Source organism: Panthera pardus, unplaced genomic scaffold, assembly GCF_024362965.1.
Source record: "Panthera pardus isolate Hobbes unplaced genomic scaffold, ASM2436296v1 HiC_scaffold_13, whole genome shotgun sequence".
Taxonomy (NCBI): Eukaryota; Metazoa; Chordata; class Mammalia; order Carnivora; family Felidae; genus Panthera; species Panthera pardus.
In genome coordinates, this window is record NW_026526688.1 from 18,980,798 (window position 1) to 18,995,114 (window position 14,317).

The window sequence follows — 14,317 nt, forward strand, 5'->3', positions numbered from 1 at the left end:
ATTCGGTTTTGTTTTTGTTTTTGTTTTTGTTTTTTTGCTATTGATTTATAAGACTTCCTTATGTATTCTGGAAATTAACCCATTCTGATACATGGTTTGTAAATATTTTCTCCTATTCCAATGGTTGCCTTTCACTCTGTTGTTTGCTATGTAGTGCGGAAGCTTTTTAGTTTGATGTAGTCCCATTTATCTACTGTTGCTCTTGTGGCCCATACTTTTGGTGTCATATCCATGAAATTCCATACTCTCTCTATGCCTTCATGTACACACATACATTACCAACATCTTATAGCATGACCTTATTTTTATAGGAAAAAAATACACTTAGAACCTAATTTTTATTATTTATACTTAAATTATTTGTGGGAGCAAAAATGTATTTCCCCTTAATATCATATAATGGCTATCATATCATGTCAGTGTGTATATATTGATCTGTTATTTTTAAAATGGTTATATAGTATTAATAAAAGTGATTATTTTTTTGGAAGAGCTGTTATTTGAAAAAAAATTTTAAGCTCTTTTATTTTGAGAGAGACACAGACAGGGTCAGCAGGGGAGGGGCAGAGAGAGAGAGAGAGAGAGAGAGAGAGAGAGAGAGAGAGAATTCCAAGCAGGCTCTGCACTGTCAGTGCAGAGCCCAATGTGAGGCTGGATCCCAGGAACTCTGAGATTGACCTAAGCCAAAACCAAGAGTTGGATGCTTAACTGACTGAGCCACCCAGGTGCCCCCTATTTTAATGTTTATTTATTTTTAGGAGAGACAGAGCATGAGCTGGTGAGGGGCAGAGAGAGAGGGAGACATAGAATCTGAAACAGGCTCCAGGCTCTGAACTGTCAGCACAGAGCCTGACGTGGGGCTTGAACCCATGAACCTTGAGATCATGCCCTGAGCCAAAATCAGATACTTAACCGGCTAAGCCACCCTGGCACCCTGAAGAGCTATTATTTTTAAGTATATATTTATGTAAGTCCTCTTTGTAATTTATGATTAGGTATTTGATGCATGTGTTCCAAATTCTCTTTCCCAGATTGTCATTAAAAAAAAATTATTTTAACCTGAAACCAGTTTTACCATATATATTAATAAACTAGAATTTAAATAAAAACTTGAAATAAAAGTTATTTTATTTACTTTGCTGTATAAAAGTATTTACTTTTTATTTAAATTTATTAATCTTTTCTTTTAGGGGTGTCTAAGCTCTGAAGCATGCTTTAAAAAGCCTTTTCTAAGTAGTCTATTTTAAATTTCTATGTTACCAATTATTTCCTTTTATGATGTGCTTCATTTTTTTGGACACAATAATTGACCACATATTTAACAAATATGCTCCTTACTTGCTAAGTAGATGTGGGGTGATCTAGAACACAAACACATTCAAAAATAAAATAATATAAATAAATGAAGTAAAAAAAGCAATACAAAGGGAAATAATAGGAGTATAAATTCATGACTAGAGTGGGGAAAATACACACACACATACACACACACACACATCTGGAACACACATTGTTATAACTTACTAGGTAGAGATCCAACTTTGTCTTTTTCTTCTTTTTTTCCCAGACGGCTACCCTCACTTGTCCCAAACCAGTTGTTGAATAATCTATCTTTTCCACACTGATATGAAATGACAGACATATTTCTAAAATCAGGCTTTCAAGCAGTATGTTTTTCCAATAAGTCCCCATCTAGTCCACTGCCTTCATCAATAAGTAAGCTCTAACCACATCTTTAAACTTTCTCTTTTTCTGTGTACTCCAACCCTAATAGCATGTGGATGACAGTTGTGACTGTGGAGACCTTAGGGTGTATCCCTACCGTCACTTGCACAGCAGGAGACAGGTCAAAGAAGAAGCTATTTGAGCTGTTGATCTCAGAAATCATGTCTGACAGTGCAGTGCCCCAAGGGTAGGTGTAATGTATTTTGGGGTGGCTGGCCCACTCTTTGTCTACGAGTTATCTCTGAATTTCTTCATCTATGAACTAAGCTCAGTCAAATGTGTTGTGAGCGATGGTAAAGAAGTCTGCATCCCCAATAATGAGTGTAGCTAGTGATTTCAGATACCTGTCACAACATCACACCATAGTAACAGCTGTCCAATTTCCTTCTGAAATATTCTACCAATACTCACTGTATTGAGATAACTGGAAAATTTCATCCACTCACAAGTCAACAAGTGAGATGCAGTGTAGCGTATGAACAACAGAGAATGACTCAGAGGTCAGAGGCCCAGTTTCCCAGTCCCAACCGGACTCATGTAGTAAGCAAGTAGTCAGGGGATCAACTCAATTTATTTGTCTCAATTTTCTTCACCATTTATACATGGTAGTTGGACTACATAATTACTTGGTTTCCAGCGAGATAAAAGACTGTGGTTGTATAACAATATAGTTCCTCTGTTTTTTCATTTACAACTTACAAATAAGTTGAGCCCTTGCTATATGCAAATAATTCTTCTAGTCACTGATGAATAAGATATGGTTATTGTATTAAGGAGTTTATTAAAAGAGTTTGCTTAGAAGAGGGACGTGGGATGGAACAGATCAGTGTGACTTTAACTTAGAACATGTCGGTTTCCCCATTCCAAATTGGAATACAGGATCTGTGATGTACCATATATCTATTGAAAGGCTTATTCTAATGGTCCTGGTCAATGTTAAAGGCTCCTTCTGGGTTTGTGTGGGAATAACACACTGAATGTAGGTGGTAGTTCATAAATCCTTTTTCCAGTAAAGGCAGTTAATGTTATTATAGATTTTTTTTTTGCAAGACCCTTACTTACGACTAACTCCTAAAAAATACTGTGAAGCTGTACGTCAGTTACTAGGCTAGAAGTAATCTTAAGTAGTACAGAGAAGTTTTGTGACCCCAAATTAATGCTTCTTCTCTTTCTATTTAAATTATTATAACTTGCTGTGTTACTTGTTGTTGTTGTTGTTGTATGTTTTTGTAAATTCTCATTTCAGTAATTCACAAATGTTACACAAAGGACATACAATGAAAACATTTGGATTAATAACTTCAAAAGGATGAGTGTTGACTAGGAGGAAGGAAAATGGAGGAAACCTCCAGAAAACTTCTTTTTACAAAAGTTCAAGATAGGAAAACACCCAGCATCTGTTGGAGGTAAGTGGGGAAGAAGAATCAGTGGCAACCGCAAAAATCAGAAAGCAATTAATGAAATAGCATAGGTAATAGAGACACATGGATAGTTGTCAACGCTGGCACAAGACAGGATAAGAACAAAAATAAGGTATGATGAACTCAATGGGAGGGAGAAACTGGTTAGATTCTAAGGAAAAACTTCTAAGTTTGCACTTTTTGGCAGTCAGTGAGCGGGTCGTGGGCCATGACAAGTGCTGCCTCATGAGCATATGGCAATACAGATTTATAGAGTAAGGCACTAATAATCTCAATGGTCACTGGACACCATTTCCATACTAGACATTTAGTTTCACATAGGTCTAAAACGATTTGCACATTGGATACCTGCTCAGTAAGAACTGATATGGGGTTGAAGAAGACCTAGTGAAAATAAGTGAATAAAATTATATTTATTCTGAAGTACAGTTTTTTCGCCCCCATTCAGTCCATAGTGTTATGGCCTCTTGAGGCAACTTCCAACAATAATGAGGTTTTGCATGCTTTCAATGGTGGTGGAGAGGTATCATGGTCTGCAGGGCAGAGCACTAAATAGAACTCTGGTAATCCATTATACGTTTAAAGTCAGGGAATATTTCAATGGACTTGCTCTCATTTTGTTGGGATGAATAAGATTAAATAAAAGTACACAGTACCTGATTAAGGAGAAAAATATTTTAGGCTTTGGTCAAGCACATAAAAGGGCCTATCAAGAGAAGGGATCAGTATTACGATTTTCTGCCTTCGGTTTCTTAACTAGATTCCATTAGTGGAGTTTTCCAAAATGGGCCATATTTCCAATTCGGATATTATTAGAGGGCATTATAACTTAAATCTCTGTAATGGCTCACACCAAATTACCTAACCTTTCAGCTTAAGATCAAGGTACTTCATTGTTTTTCTGGTGCTATTTACATATAATAGCCTACTCTTGAAGAAAGTCTGTTAGAAACAAGTACCCTCAGTACCCAGTATGTTGCTTGCACAGTGAGACATTCCTTAAAAGTCTGGGGTTGATGATGAACCCAGTGTACAAGGGTTCCACGTTAAGTCATAATTGGCCTTTTGTTGGGAGAGTATGTGTCAACTGGTGAAATCAGGCACAGAGGAGAGTAAGAGTTTTTCGTATTAACAACATAGAAACTGATCACCCACCTGTTACTCAAAACAATAGAACCTCAGGGAGGACTTTTCTAATCCCGGAATAGAGGCAGCACCTTGCCTTGATGTCTTTCTTTGTAAAAATGTCTACAGCAGATTTGATGGAGAATCTCAGGGAAGAACTGACCTGTTTCATCTGCTTGGACTATTTCACCAGCCCGGTGACCACTGAGTGTGGGCACAGCTTTTGTCTGGTGTGTCTCCTGAGGAGCTGGGAGGAACACAGTACTCCTTTATCTTGTCCTGAGTGCTGGAGGGCCTTGGAGAGTCCACACTTCCAGCCCAATGAGCGTCTGGGGAGGCTGGCTGGCATCGGCAAACAGCTCCGATCCCAGGTGCTGCAGAGCGAGGGCGGACAAGGCAGCTCTGGGAGAATGCTGGCAGTCGCTAAGGCTTTTTCTGATGAGCAGCAGGGTGTAAACGCTTTCTCAACCCAGTGTCATGGAATAAACAGATTGTATCCCTCCAGTGAGGCTGAGGAGCGTCACAAAGTAAGATTGGCTGCTCAATATAAATCTCAGAACACAAATCACGTTCCATCACTTATGCCCATAATCTTCTCTATTGGTGACAATCACGGGTCCTGGTCTCCAGGCACCAGACCCCAAACTTGGCGTGGATCCTGCTTCACTCCTTGTGTTTGGTCCCGCTCATCATATTTTTATTGGTCCTCAAGTCTTCACAACCCGGTGCTCTGCTCATTTGCCACAGAGAATTTGTTTCTATTGCAGGAGAAACTCCAGGAAATCTTAAATCTTTTGCGTAAAAAGAAAAAGGAAACTCAGGTTGTATTATCCCATGAGAAGGAGAGAGTAACACTGTGCAAGGTCAGTATCTGTCTTACTTTTGGATCTCGTATATGTTCTATGAGGGAGACTAAAGGGATACCTAGTGAAATACCAGGCGAAAAAGACCAAATTTTCCAATCCCTGTCCTACAATATGCAGTGCCTTTACTTTGGGCTGTGTACCTCTGCTTGTCCACCTGGGAATCCCAAGAGTCACTTCAAACAATTTCCCCATCCCCAGGCCTGCTTATTTTCTTTTCTTCTGGATACACCTATACAACTTGGTGGCTACCTCTATTATGGCTCTGATGATAATTATTTAAAATTACAAGTTACAGACAATAGAGGATCAAAAATCAATAAAAAGGAATAGCTCAAATGCTTTGGGGTAAAAAGAAAGTGAAAAAAAAAAAAGATAAAATAAAGGCCAAATAATAGTTTGGTTTAGTACGCCTAAACAAAAGCTTGAGTTAGTCACAGATTTGAACGTGAGCTGTCTTGCAAAGACCTAAATGTTGAGTCAGATATTTAAAAATGTATCTGATTCTCCCAATAAATGGAGTTCTCAAAGCGGAGTATTTGTGATGTGTATCTCTATCTCTAGGATGTGATCCTATGTCTGCTTTCATTGGATATTTATTAAATAAATGAATATACACTTTTTTTTCATATTTTTTGCCCTTGCTTTATTTTGCTTTAAAAAAATTTTTTTTTTTAACATTTATTCATTTTTTGAGAGACAGAGTGTGAGGGGGAGGGGCAGAGGCAGAGGGAGACACAGAATCCAAAGCAAGCTCCAGGCTCTGAACGACAGCACAGAGCCCAACATGGGGCTCGAACTCACAGACGGCGAGATCATGACCTGAGCTGAAGTCAGATGCTTAACTGACTGAGCCACCCGGGTGCCCCAATTTTGCTTTTTTTTTTTTTTTAAAGTGTGGTATGGATCACCACCTATCATAGTTGTTGTTTATATTTTTTTCCCCACTAGAATGACAGTCTCCTGGGAATAGACATTTTGGTTTTGTTTGCTACTGTATCTATAGCACACATACCCCCTAAAATATCACACTAGCCCCCCAACTACTTAATAGAATATGGGTTATGTGTCACAGTGGAACTCTAGGCCTTTGCTAGGACTAAAAGTCTGCACAGGCATTTCTGTCACTAACTTTATTATATTGCTCCCGTGTGTGTGTGCATGCATGCGTGTGTGTGGATGGCAGGAAGAGACAAAGGCCTGTAAGCAGGTTGTTGTGTCAGAATATGTAAAAATGCGCCAGTTTTTGAAGGAGGAGGAACAACTACAGCTCCAGTTACTGGAAAAGGAGGAAAGGGAGAACATGAAGAAGTTGAGGGACAATGAGATCAAGCTGACCCAGCAAATAAGAAGCCTAAGCAAGATGATTGAGCAGATAGAGTCCACCTGTCAGCGCTCCACTTTAGAATCTTTTGAGGTAAGACTACTGGGAAAATCAATGCCACAATAACAACAACAACAACAACATGTCGTAGCCCATAATATTTCAAGCCATGCAAAAATAAGTGTTTATTTACCCAAAAAACTAAGTTCCAGCCCCAACATAGTTTTCCTAAAGAATTAATGTTCGAGGGGTGCCTGGGTGGCTTAGTCCGTTGAGTATCCGACTTTGGCTCAAGTCATGATCTCATGGTTCATGGGTTGGAGCCCCACGTTGGGCTCTGTGTTGACAGCTTGGGGCCTGGAGACTGCTTCTGATTCTGTCTCTCCCTCTCTCTCTGCCCCTCCCCTGCTTGTGCTCTCTCTTTGTCTCTCAAAAACAAACAAACATTTAAAAAAAAGAACTAATGTTCCATAGTATAAAGACAGTCCTGAAGAGGCAGAGAAAAACAAAACCCAGTAGAACAGCTATCCAAACCAAGCCTGAGGATGACTCCATTTTCTGCTGTGCCTGCCTGTCTGCAACTTCAGCTTTGTTATTTTGTTTAATGAGCATTTATTATGTGCTGCTGGCACACTACATTTCATCTTCACAGAGACCTGATGAAGTTAAATACTGTTTTATGTACTCTTGGTGATTGTAATCTACCCTGTGGGTTTACAGTAGCTCTTACTTAATAATTCAGGCCTCTGGCAGTTAGGTAATTTGCCTATCAAACAGCTAATATGTAGTCGAAACGCAGTATTCTGTACTGAGCCCATATTGTTCACTGCCTTTGCTCTGTTGCCTCCCGGAGCTACTACTGCATTCTCTGGGGCCTTTGTAAACGCGGGCTGTGTGAGCCAGCTGCTGCTTCACCTCTGCCTCCCGGATGCCCCCACAGAATGCTATTTAACTTAGTGATTTTCCAGCAAAGCACGCACTCCAACTGCGCACAGGCTTACTCCAGCTCTCCCACTTCCCTTTTGCTGATCTTTGACTCCCTGAGGCATCGGGTAACAAGATGGATGGTTTGGCTCTTTTGTCAGCATCATGTTCTCTTGACCAAGTGTTGATATGAGGAACGGACAAGAGAGTCCCGCCATTAGGAGAACCCTCTCCTGTGCACAGGAACCCACCCTTGGAGGAAGTTGGGGATTTTTTCCCCCTACCCCGTGCTCTCCCACGCAAGGTGTCCTACAGCCATGGAAAGTGGATTCTGTGAAGTTAGAAAGGACTAGATCCCAAATGGATTCTGTCTTTGTTAGAGATCAAAGGGCACAGATACTAACCCTCTTTCTTTTCTCCCCTTAGGATGTGAAAGGAACACTGGAAAGGTGGGTTTCCAGTCTGTGTTCAGTTATGTGAGACACAGGGGTGTGCTGCTGCTACGTTTGTCAGGGTGGGGAGGAGAGTGTCCATGCTGTTGGGGAACATCAAGCTGGACCCTCAGCTTGCAACAGGTCCTGCGGGCTGCGCAGGGCAGACAGAGTGACTGTCTCTGCCCTCTTGTAGGAGTGAGCCACTCTTGCTCCAGTGTCCAGAGGCGGCCGCCATGGAACTGAGTCTGTGCCGCATCACTGGAATGAGGGAGATGCTAAAAAAATTCAGCAGTAAGTCAGCCTCGTTTGTCAAACCTCCAGGGATTTGCAGACTGAACTTCAGTGTGTGCGAGGGTATACAAGATTGAGCTTTTTGGCAGCGTCCTCTGACAGAATACTCACCATCTGGGTGCCAGGCTTCTAGTGAAGGCGCCGTGAGTCTGTGCGAACCCTCAGGGTGGGCTGAGGCCACAGACCGTCTGGGTTCTGGAGCCGACAGAAGCACACTTGATTGAGGGTTCGCTTACCTGTGTTTCTGGCACTTCCTTTGTTTGTTTTTACTGTCCCATTTTGTCCATTTCATCGCCTTGTGTGCGTGCGTGCACACACACGCACACACACACACACACACACACACGCACACCTCCTCAGGGGTTTCTGCATTTCTACCTCTGTTCTTGTGAGGGTAAAAACTACTTAAACTCTTAATCTCAATGAGGCAACATTCAAGCTATCCTTTTAGAATGCTCTAGATATTTAGACTAGCTATCGTGAAGAGAATTCAGCCTTCATTTTTAACTTTTATCTTGTTGACAATCTGACCTTCAGAGGAAGGTCTAACGGGCTTTGGATTCAGTAGATACTTGATAAGTGCCAGCTATGTACCTGGTGCTATGCTATTAAACTCTCAGCTTTCTTATAGTGATAAATAAGACAGGCCTGCCTTTGCTTTTACAGAACTTTCAGTGGAACTGAGGAGACAGACATTAATCTCAAATAATTAGTGATGATTAGAATTTGATCTATAAATAAAAGTATGAAATTACATGGTAGGGGCACTTAATCTTGTCTGAGAGGCCATTGAAAGTTGGAAGCCTCTTCTGTGACCTCCTCTCAGAAGATGGGAAGGAGGGGTCTCTCACTGGTTCACAGTGTACTTATCAACTGGTCACAGGTGGTTTCACTAATCTCACAGGAGGCTGCATTTCAGCATGACATAATGAAAAATGCTGACTGGGAATTGCTATTCCAACACTCAGTAACTTTGTAATCTTGGACAAGTTTCCAAACCTCTGAGAACCTCAGTTTCCACTTTTGTAAAACTGGGAAAGGACGCGTGGGTAGCTCAGTTGGTCAAGCGACTGACTTCGGCTCAGTTCATGATCTTGCAGTTTGTGAGTTCGAGCCCTGGGTCAAGCCCCGCCTCGGGCTCTGTGCTGACAGCTCAGAGCCTGGAACCTGTTTTGGATTCTGTGTCTCCCTCTCTCTCTGCTCCTCCTCCGCTCATACTCTGTCTCTCTTTCTCAAAAATAAACATTAAATAAATAAATAAATACAATGGGGGGAAAATGCCACGATTAAATGAGATATTGTACAGAAAATGGTTGGCACCTAAGGAGAAGTCCAGAAAGGATAGCTGCCTCTATTTCTCTCCCACCCAAACTGAAGAATCAGAAGGAGCCTTGGCTCAACTGAATACAAATGACAGAGTATGCCCCGTGTGGATAAATAGCTCTGAGTTTTAAAGCTATGCTGTAAACAGAAACCTGCTATTCTATTCCATTCCATTATACCAGCGATTCCTCTCTCTCTCCTCTCAGGCAGGCTAAATATCACTGTCCACATGACTCTCTTCTGTTTCTTTTCAGAGATTTGCTCTCAGTGTTTGTGAAACAGTGAGAGAAGGGCTCAGAGATTCTGTTCTCAGCGAAACAAAACTCCTCACCACACTCACCTAAATCATATTTTTAAAAATAGGACTGGAAACTAAGAATTTAATTAAAATTCCACATATGTAAAAGGGTTTTCAAGAATGCGAGAGGGGTTCATTCTTTTCTCCTCTTGCAGCGGACATAACTCTGGATCCAGCTACAGCCAATGCCTATCTTGTCTTGTCTGAGGATCTGAAAAGTGTGAGACATGGAGGAATCCGACAGCACTTACCCGACAACCCAGAACGATTTGACCAGTCTGCAACTGTGCTGGGCGCTCAGATCTTCACCTGTGGGAGACACTACTGGGAGGTGGAGGTGGGCAACAAGACCGAGTGGGAAGTGGGCATTTGCAAGGACTCCGTGAGCCGAAAGGGCAATCTCCCGAAGCCACCTGGGGACCTCTTCTCACTTATAGGCTTAAAAATTGGAGAAGATTATAGTCTTTGGGTCTCATCACCTTTAAAAGGTCAACACGTCCGAGAGCCTGTGCATAAGGTTGGCGTTTTCTTAGACTACGAGTCTGGACACATAGCGTTCTACAACGTGACAGATGAGTCCCTCATCTACAGCTTCCCTCCAGCCTCTTTCCAAGAGGCTCTCAGGCCGATCTTCTCCCCTTGCCTCCCGAATGAAGGGACGAACACGGGCCCTCTTACCATCTGCTCACTGAACAGTTATGTCTGAGGGACATGCCCCCGAGCCTTCACCAAGGATGAGGTCTAAGACCAACAGATGATTATTAATTAAGATGATTTATGCATTGACACTATCAATATTGGGTGATCTTAAAGGAAAGCCCCTGAAAAGGCTTTCTGTTAACTTGAGCCACAATCAACGGCCAAGTTGGACAATCAACTTTCAACACCATAGAAGGCTGATCAAATCTTGTCTTTGACCAAATTCGTTATCTAGACTGTCCCGCATACATGCTGGTCACTGAAAATGTAGAGAAAGAATTAGCCCCTATTATCCCTGATCCCATTGTCATAGGCCAGTTTTATAAATGTATGTCATGTTTTTGAGTGTATTTATTTATTTGACTCTAAAGAACTCTATTTTTTATATTTTTAATATTTTTAATGTTTATTTTTGAGAGAGAGAGAGAGAAAGAGCGAAAGACAGAGCACGAGTGGGGGAGGGGCCGAGAGAGAGGGAGACACAGAATTGGAAGCAGGCTCCAGGCTCTGAGCTGTCAGCACAGAGACTGATGGGGGGCTCGAACTCATAGACAGTGAGATCATGACCTGAGCCAAAGTTGGACACTTAACTCGCTGAGCCACCCAGGCACCCTAAGAACTCTGCTGTTTGAATGTCTTTGTTCTATGTGCAGAGCTCTGCATGCTGGGACAAGACTGACTCCTCTGGGTGGGAGCAAGTGCATGGGTTCTCCTTTCCAGGGTTGGTGAGAGGACTCAGCCACCACTGAGGTGGCACCATGACTCAGCCTCCACTGAAAAGTTGCTTTTCTTTCCATTCCATGGGGCCTAGAGTATCTGTACTCGGGAAGGCTTATATGTTCAGAATACTGCAAATTTAGTTGTCAATATCATCATTATCCTTCATGTTTACCACAACCACAAGAGGCTGGAACCTTCTGTGAATATGTTTAAAGATCACAGAACAAAGTCTCTATTCAATAAATGTATCAATGCTATAGGTGCCAAATGACTTTACTGAATTTTTTATAAGGTTATTTTATGTGTTTTTGCTACTTGCTATAAGCAAAAGGCTTTAATCACTGGAAGGTGAAATCAAGTTTACTTATTCCATCCCAACACGTGAGGATTTGGGAGAAAGTTCTGTGAACCGACCTTCTCTTGGCTGCCCATTCTTAGTGCTCTGTCCCTGCAGGTTTTTTGTTTGTTTGAATCCTTCCTTGCTTGCATTGCAGAATGGCACCAATCACAGAGGGTACCCCTTCCTGCCTCTTCCCACTCACAGAAGTCACTGCCCATGTTTTCAATCGCAGACAAGAAAACTGATAGGATTTAACCCTTACACAACTGCATGATTATTAAGGAAAATGTTTAACACAGAGTTTTGTCTTTAAATTAGAGACTCAGTTGGGCGAAAAATTGATAATTGAATCTGTTAATTAGCATAGACAACCAGAGGGAGGGAGCTAAGTAGGGAGAGAGGATAGGTAACTGGGTTTACTGTAAGGTTGGCATCCACCTTTCTCACTCATCTAGATCTGCCTTCTCTTTCAAACTTATGCATTTTTATCTTGTGCCCTCACAGGCATCGGAGCAGATCTGAACTAGACTTTGGGTCCCGAATCGTGCCCTCTTCTGTTCTCTGTGTTCGCTCTTTGCATTTTCACCCTGACACCACATACACTTAGAGTCCAAGAACTCTAGTGATGGAGAACCAATCACACTCTCTTTGAACAATTTGTTCTGTTCCCCATTTTTTATTTTATTAAATTTTGTTTCTTGATTTATCACCTCAAAAAGCTAAGGAACAAATTATGAATAGCAAACACCAAATATATTTGGTCTACAGCTTTCTCAATTACAAAAAAAACCCCACATTGATTTTTTATAAATGAATATAAAGGTCGTATATTTTAACTTAGTACGCATTACATTAAATTGTGGTGTAAGGTAATAGCTCCTTTTCTTTCCCTTTGTCCCAAAGGGGCTGGTATTATCAAGGAAAACAGCCTACTTTTTCTCCTCTGGCAAAGTCATCCCATGTGGATCATTGTCTGCCCTGGGCCTGCCACTGATCACCTGTGTGGGGAAGATTGAATCTATACTATTCTTACTCTGCTGACTTTGCATAAACAACCATGAAAAAGTTGCAAAAGCATTTTCACCCAAGGCTTCTGGATATAAACTCCACACCAAACAGATGTGGTGATGGGGATGGGAGGGAGAGTGGGCGGAATGAGCAACTGAGAGGTGCACTCCCTTGCTTGGCAAACTCATCCCCTTGTATGAGACCAGGGTCTGGTCTCTTCTGTGCCTCAGCCTTTGAACATCTGTCAGACATTTTCTTAAATGTGAATGGTGTCCCACATGGGACCGATACTCAAGCTATCCTGTTGTCTCTTCTATTGACTCCTTCTCTCCTTCCCAGATCTCTTTCTTCTACCTTCTTGAGTGGAAAATTTCCCCAGGGGGCTAGCAAGTCACAAGTAGCCTCTTGTCGTGCACATTGCCAAAATGGAATCCAGAAACATGACCATTTCCCTCTCTAGACATGAGGTAGAGGAGAAGGGGTATGTCAAGTTGTGAGGGCAGAGGACATCAAGAGTGATCTTCCATACAAGGTTGCAATTTGATTTCTTCATTTTTAAAAAATTGTCTTGACTTGTCCTAGAGTACCTTAAAAATAAAATATTATACATCTTTTGCCCTGAGATCTAATTTACCAGTAAAACTCCTTTAGCTCTTCAGATGAGGTCTTTATATACCCTCCTGCCCTAATTACCCCTCCCCCCAACAATGTAACTTTGACCTATTATGCTCCCAGTACCTACTTGGGCACCTTATTTTACTTTGGATTGCTTTACTAGGCCCTCTTACTGACTTAAGTCAGCGATGTGCCCAATCAACCTTTCTCTACTCTTGAATTTCTCCCTGTGCATATACCTTAAAGGTGTGGGAACAGAATAATAGTAGGCCCTGGTAGGAAAATTGAAGAATGATAAAATGTACAAAGGCTAAAATTTTAAAAATTGCATAGGATCTCACTATACAGAGATTACCAATGCTTATATTATGGTGTGTGTCTTTCTAGTCTTTGTTTTTTTTCTATGCATATATATTTTAAGCAACATGAAAATTAATTATCTTAATATTCTATTGTGAGCTTCTTTCTTATATTTCTTAAGAATAAGACTTTTTCATCCCTAAATATATAAGCATGTATTTTCTAAGAATTAGCATATTTTGTTAAATTACATCTATCATATAAACATTTAATAAACGACATTATTTGGTAAGTAGTCCATATTAAAAGTTTCCTAATTAGCCTTGTAGTGTTCGTTATAGCTGTCTTCCAGTATCCAGGAATAATAAAGGATCATGCATTAAATGCAATTGTCTTGGAAACTATGATTTTTAATGGCAGTAAGATTTCATTATATGAATGTCCCTAATTTATTTAATCATTCCCCCACTGGGACATTTGGATTGTTCTCCACTGGTAGCTATTATAAACGACACCACGATGAATGCGCATGTACCTAAACCTCTGGGTGTATCTCTAATTATTCACCAATGTCTCCTGCAGGCAGGAGAGCCGCCTGTGGATCCTGTGGGCATGTTTGCAGGTTATACACTCCCCTACAGAAGTTTTATGTGCACGGCAGGTAGTCTGGAAGGTTTTACTCACTGGCATTTCCACACTGAAGATGCAGACACACCGTTTTGAGACAAGTGAGAGAACATGTTTCCCCATGCCCTATGGTCTTGCCAGAAGCACTGCATTTATTTAAAAAACAAAACAAAAACAAAAACCTACCCTGGGAGAAACTGGGCGGTAGTGCTTGGGCTTTGAAATACACAGCCCTTAGCTGGAACATTCAACTTTACCGTAAGGTAACTGTTTCCCACTT

At 41.2% G+C, this 14,317-nt stretch overlaps 1 protein-coding gene across 1 annotated transcript; it reads left to right on the top strand.

The window, feature by feature from the left end:
- The first annotated feature begins 4,277 nt into the window (after window positions 1-4,277).
- On the top strand, window positions 4,278-10,767 carry TRIML1 (tripartite motif family like 1). Its single transcript, XM_019422164.2, has 6 exons — window positions 4,278-4,798; window positions 5,039-5,134; window positions 6,321-6,551; window positions 7,809-7,831; window positions 8,010-8,107; window positions 9,884-10,767. The coding sequence occupies exons 1-6, from the start codon at window positions 4,373-4,375 to the stop codon at window positions 10,432-10,434; spliced, it is 1,425 nt and encodes a 474-aa protein (XP_019277709.2). The 5' UTR covers window positions 4,278-4,372; the 3' UTR covers window positions 10,435-10,767.
- The last annotated feature ends 3,550 nt before the right edge of the window (window positions 10,768-14,317 follow it).

What these genes read in the sequence shown, in the direction of transcription:
- TRIML1 (XM_019422164.2), top strand. Translation starts at nt 4,373, where the DNA reads ATGTCTTTCTTTGTAAAAATGTCTACAGCAGATTTGATGGAGAATCTC. An exon ending in AGGCTGAGGAGCGTCACAAA is followed by an intron (nt 4,799 to 5,038) that starts GTAAGATTGGCT and finishes TTTCTATTGCAG; the next exon opens with GAGAAACTCCAGGAAATCTT. An exon ending in AGAGAGTAACACTGTGCAAG is followed by an intron (nt 5,135 to 6,320) that starts GTCAGTATCTGT and finishes TGTGGATGGCAG; the next exon opens with GAAGAGACAAAGGCCTGTAA.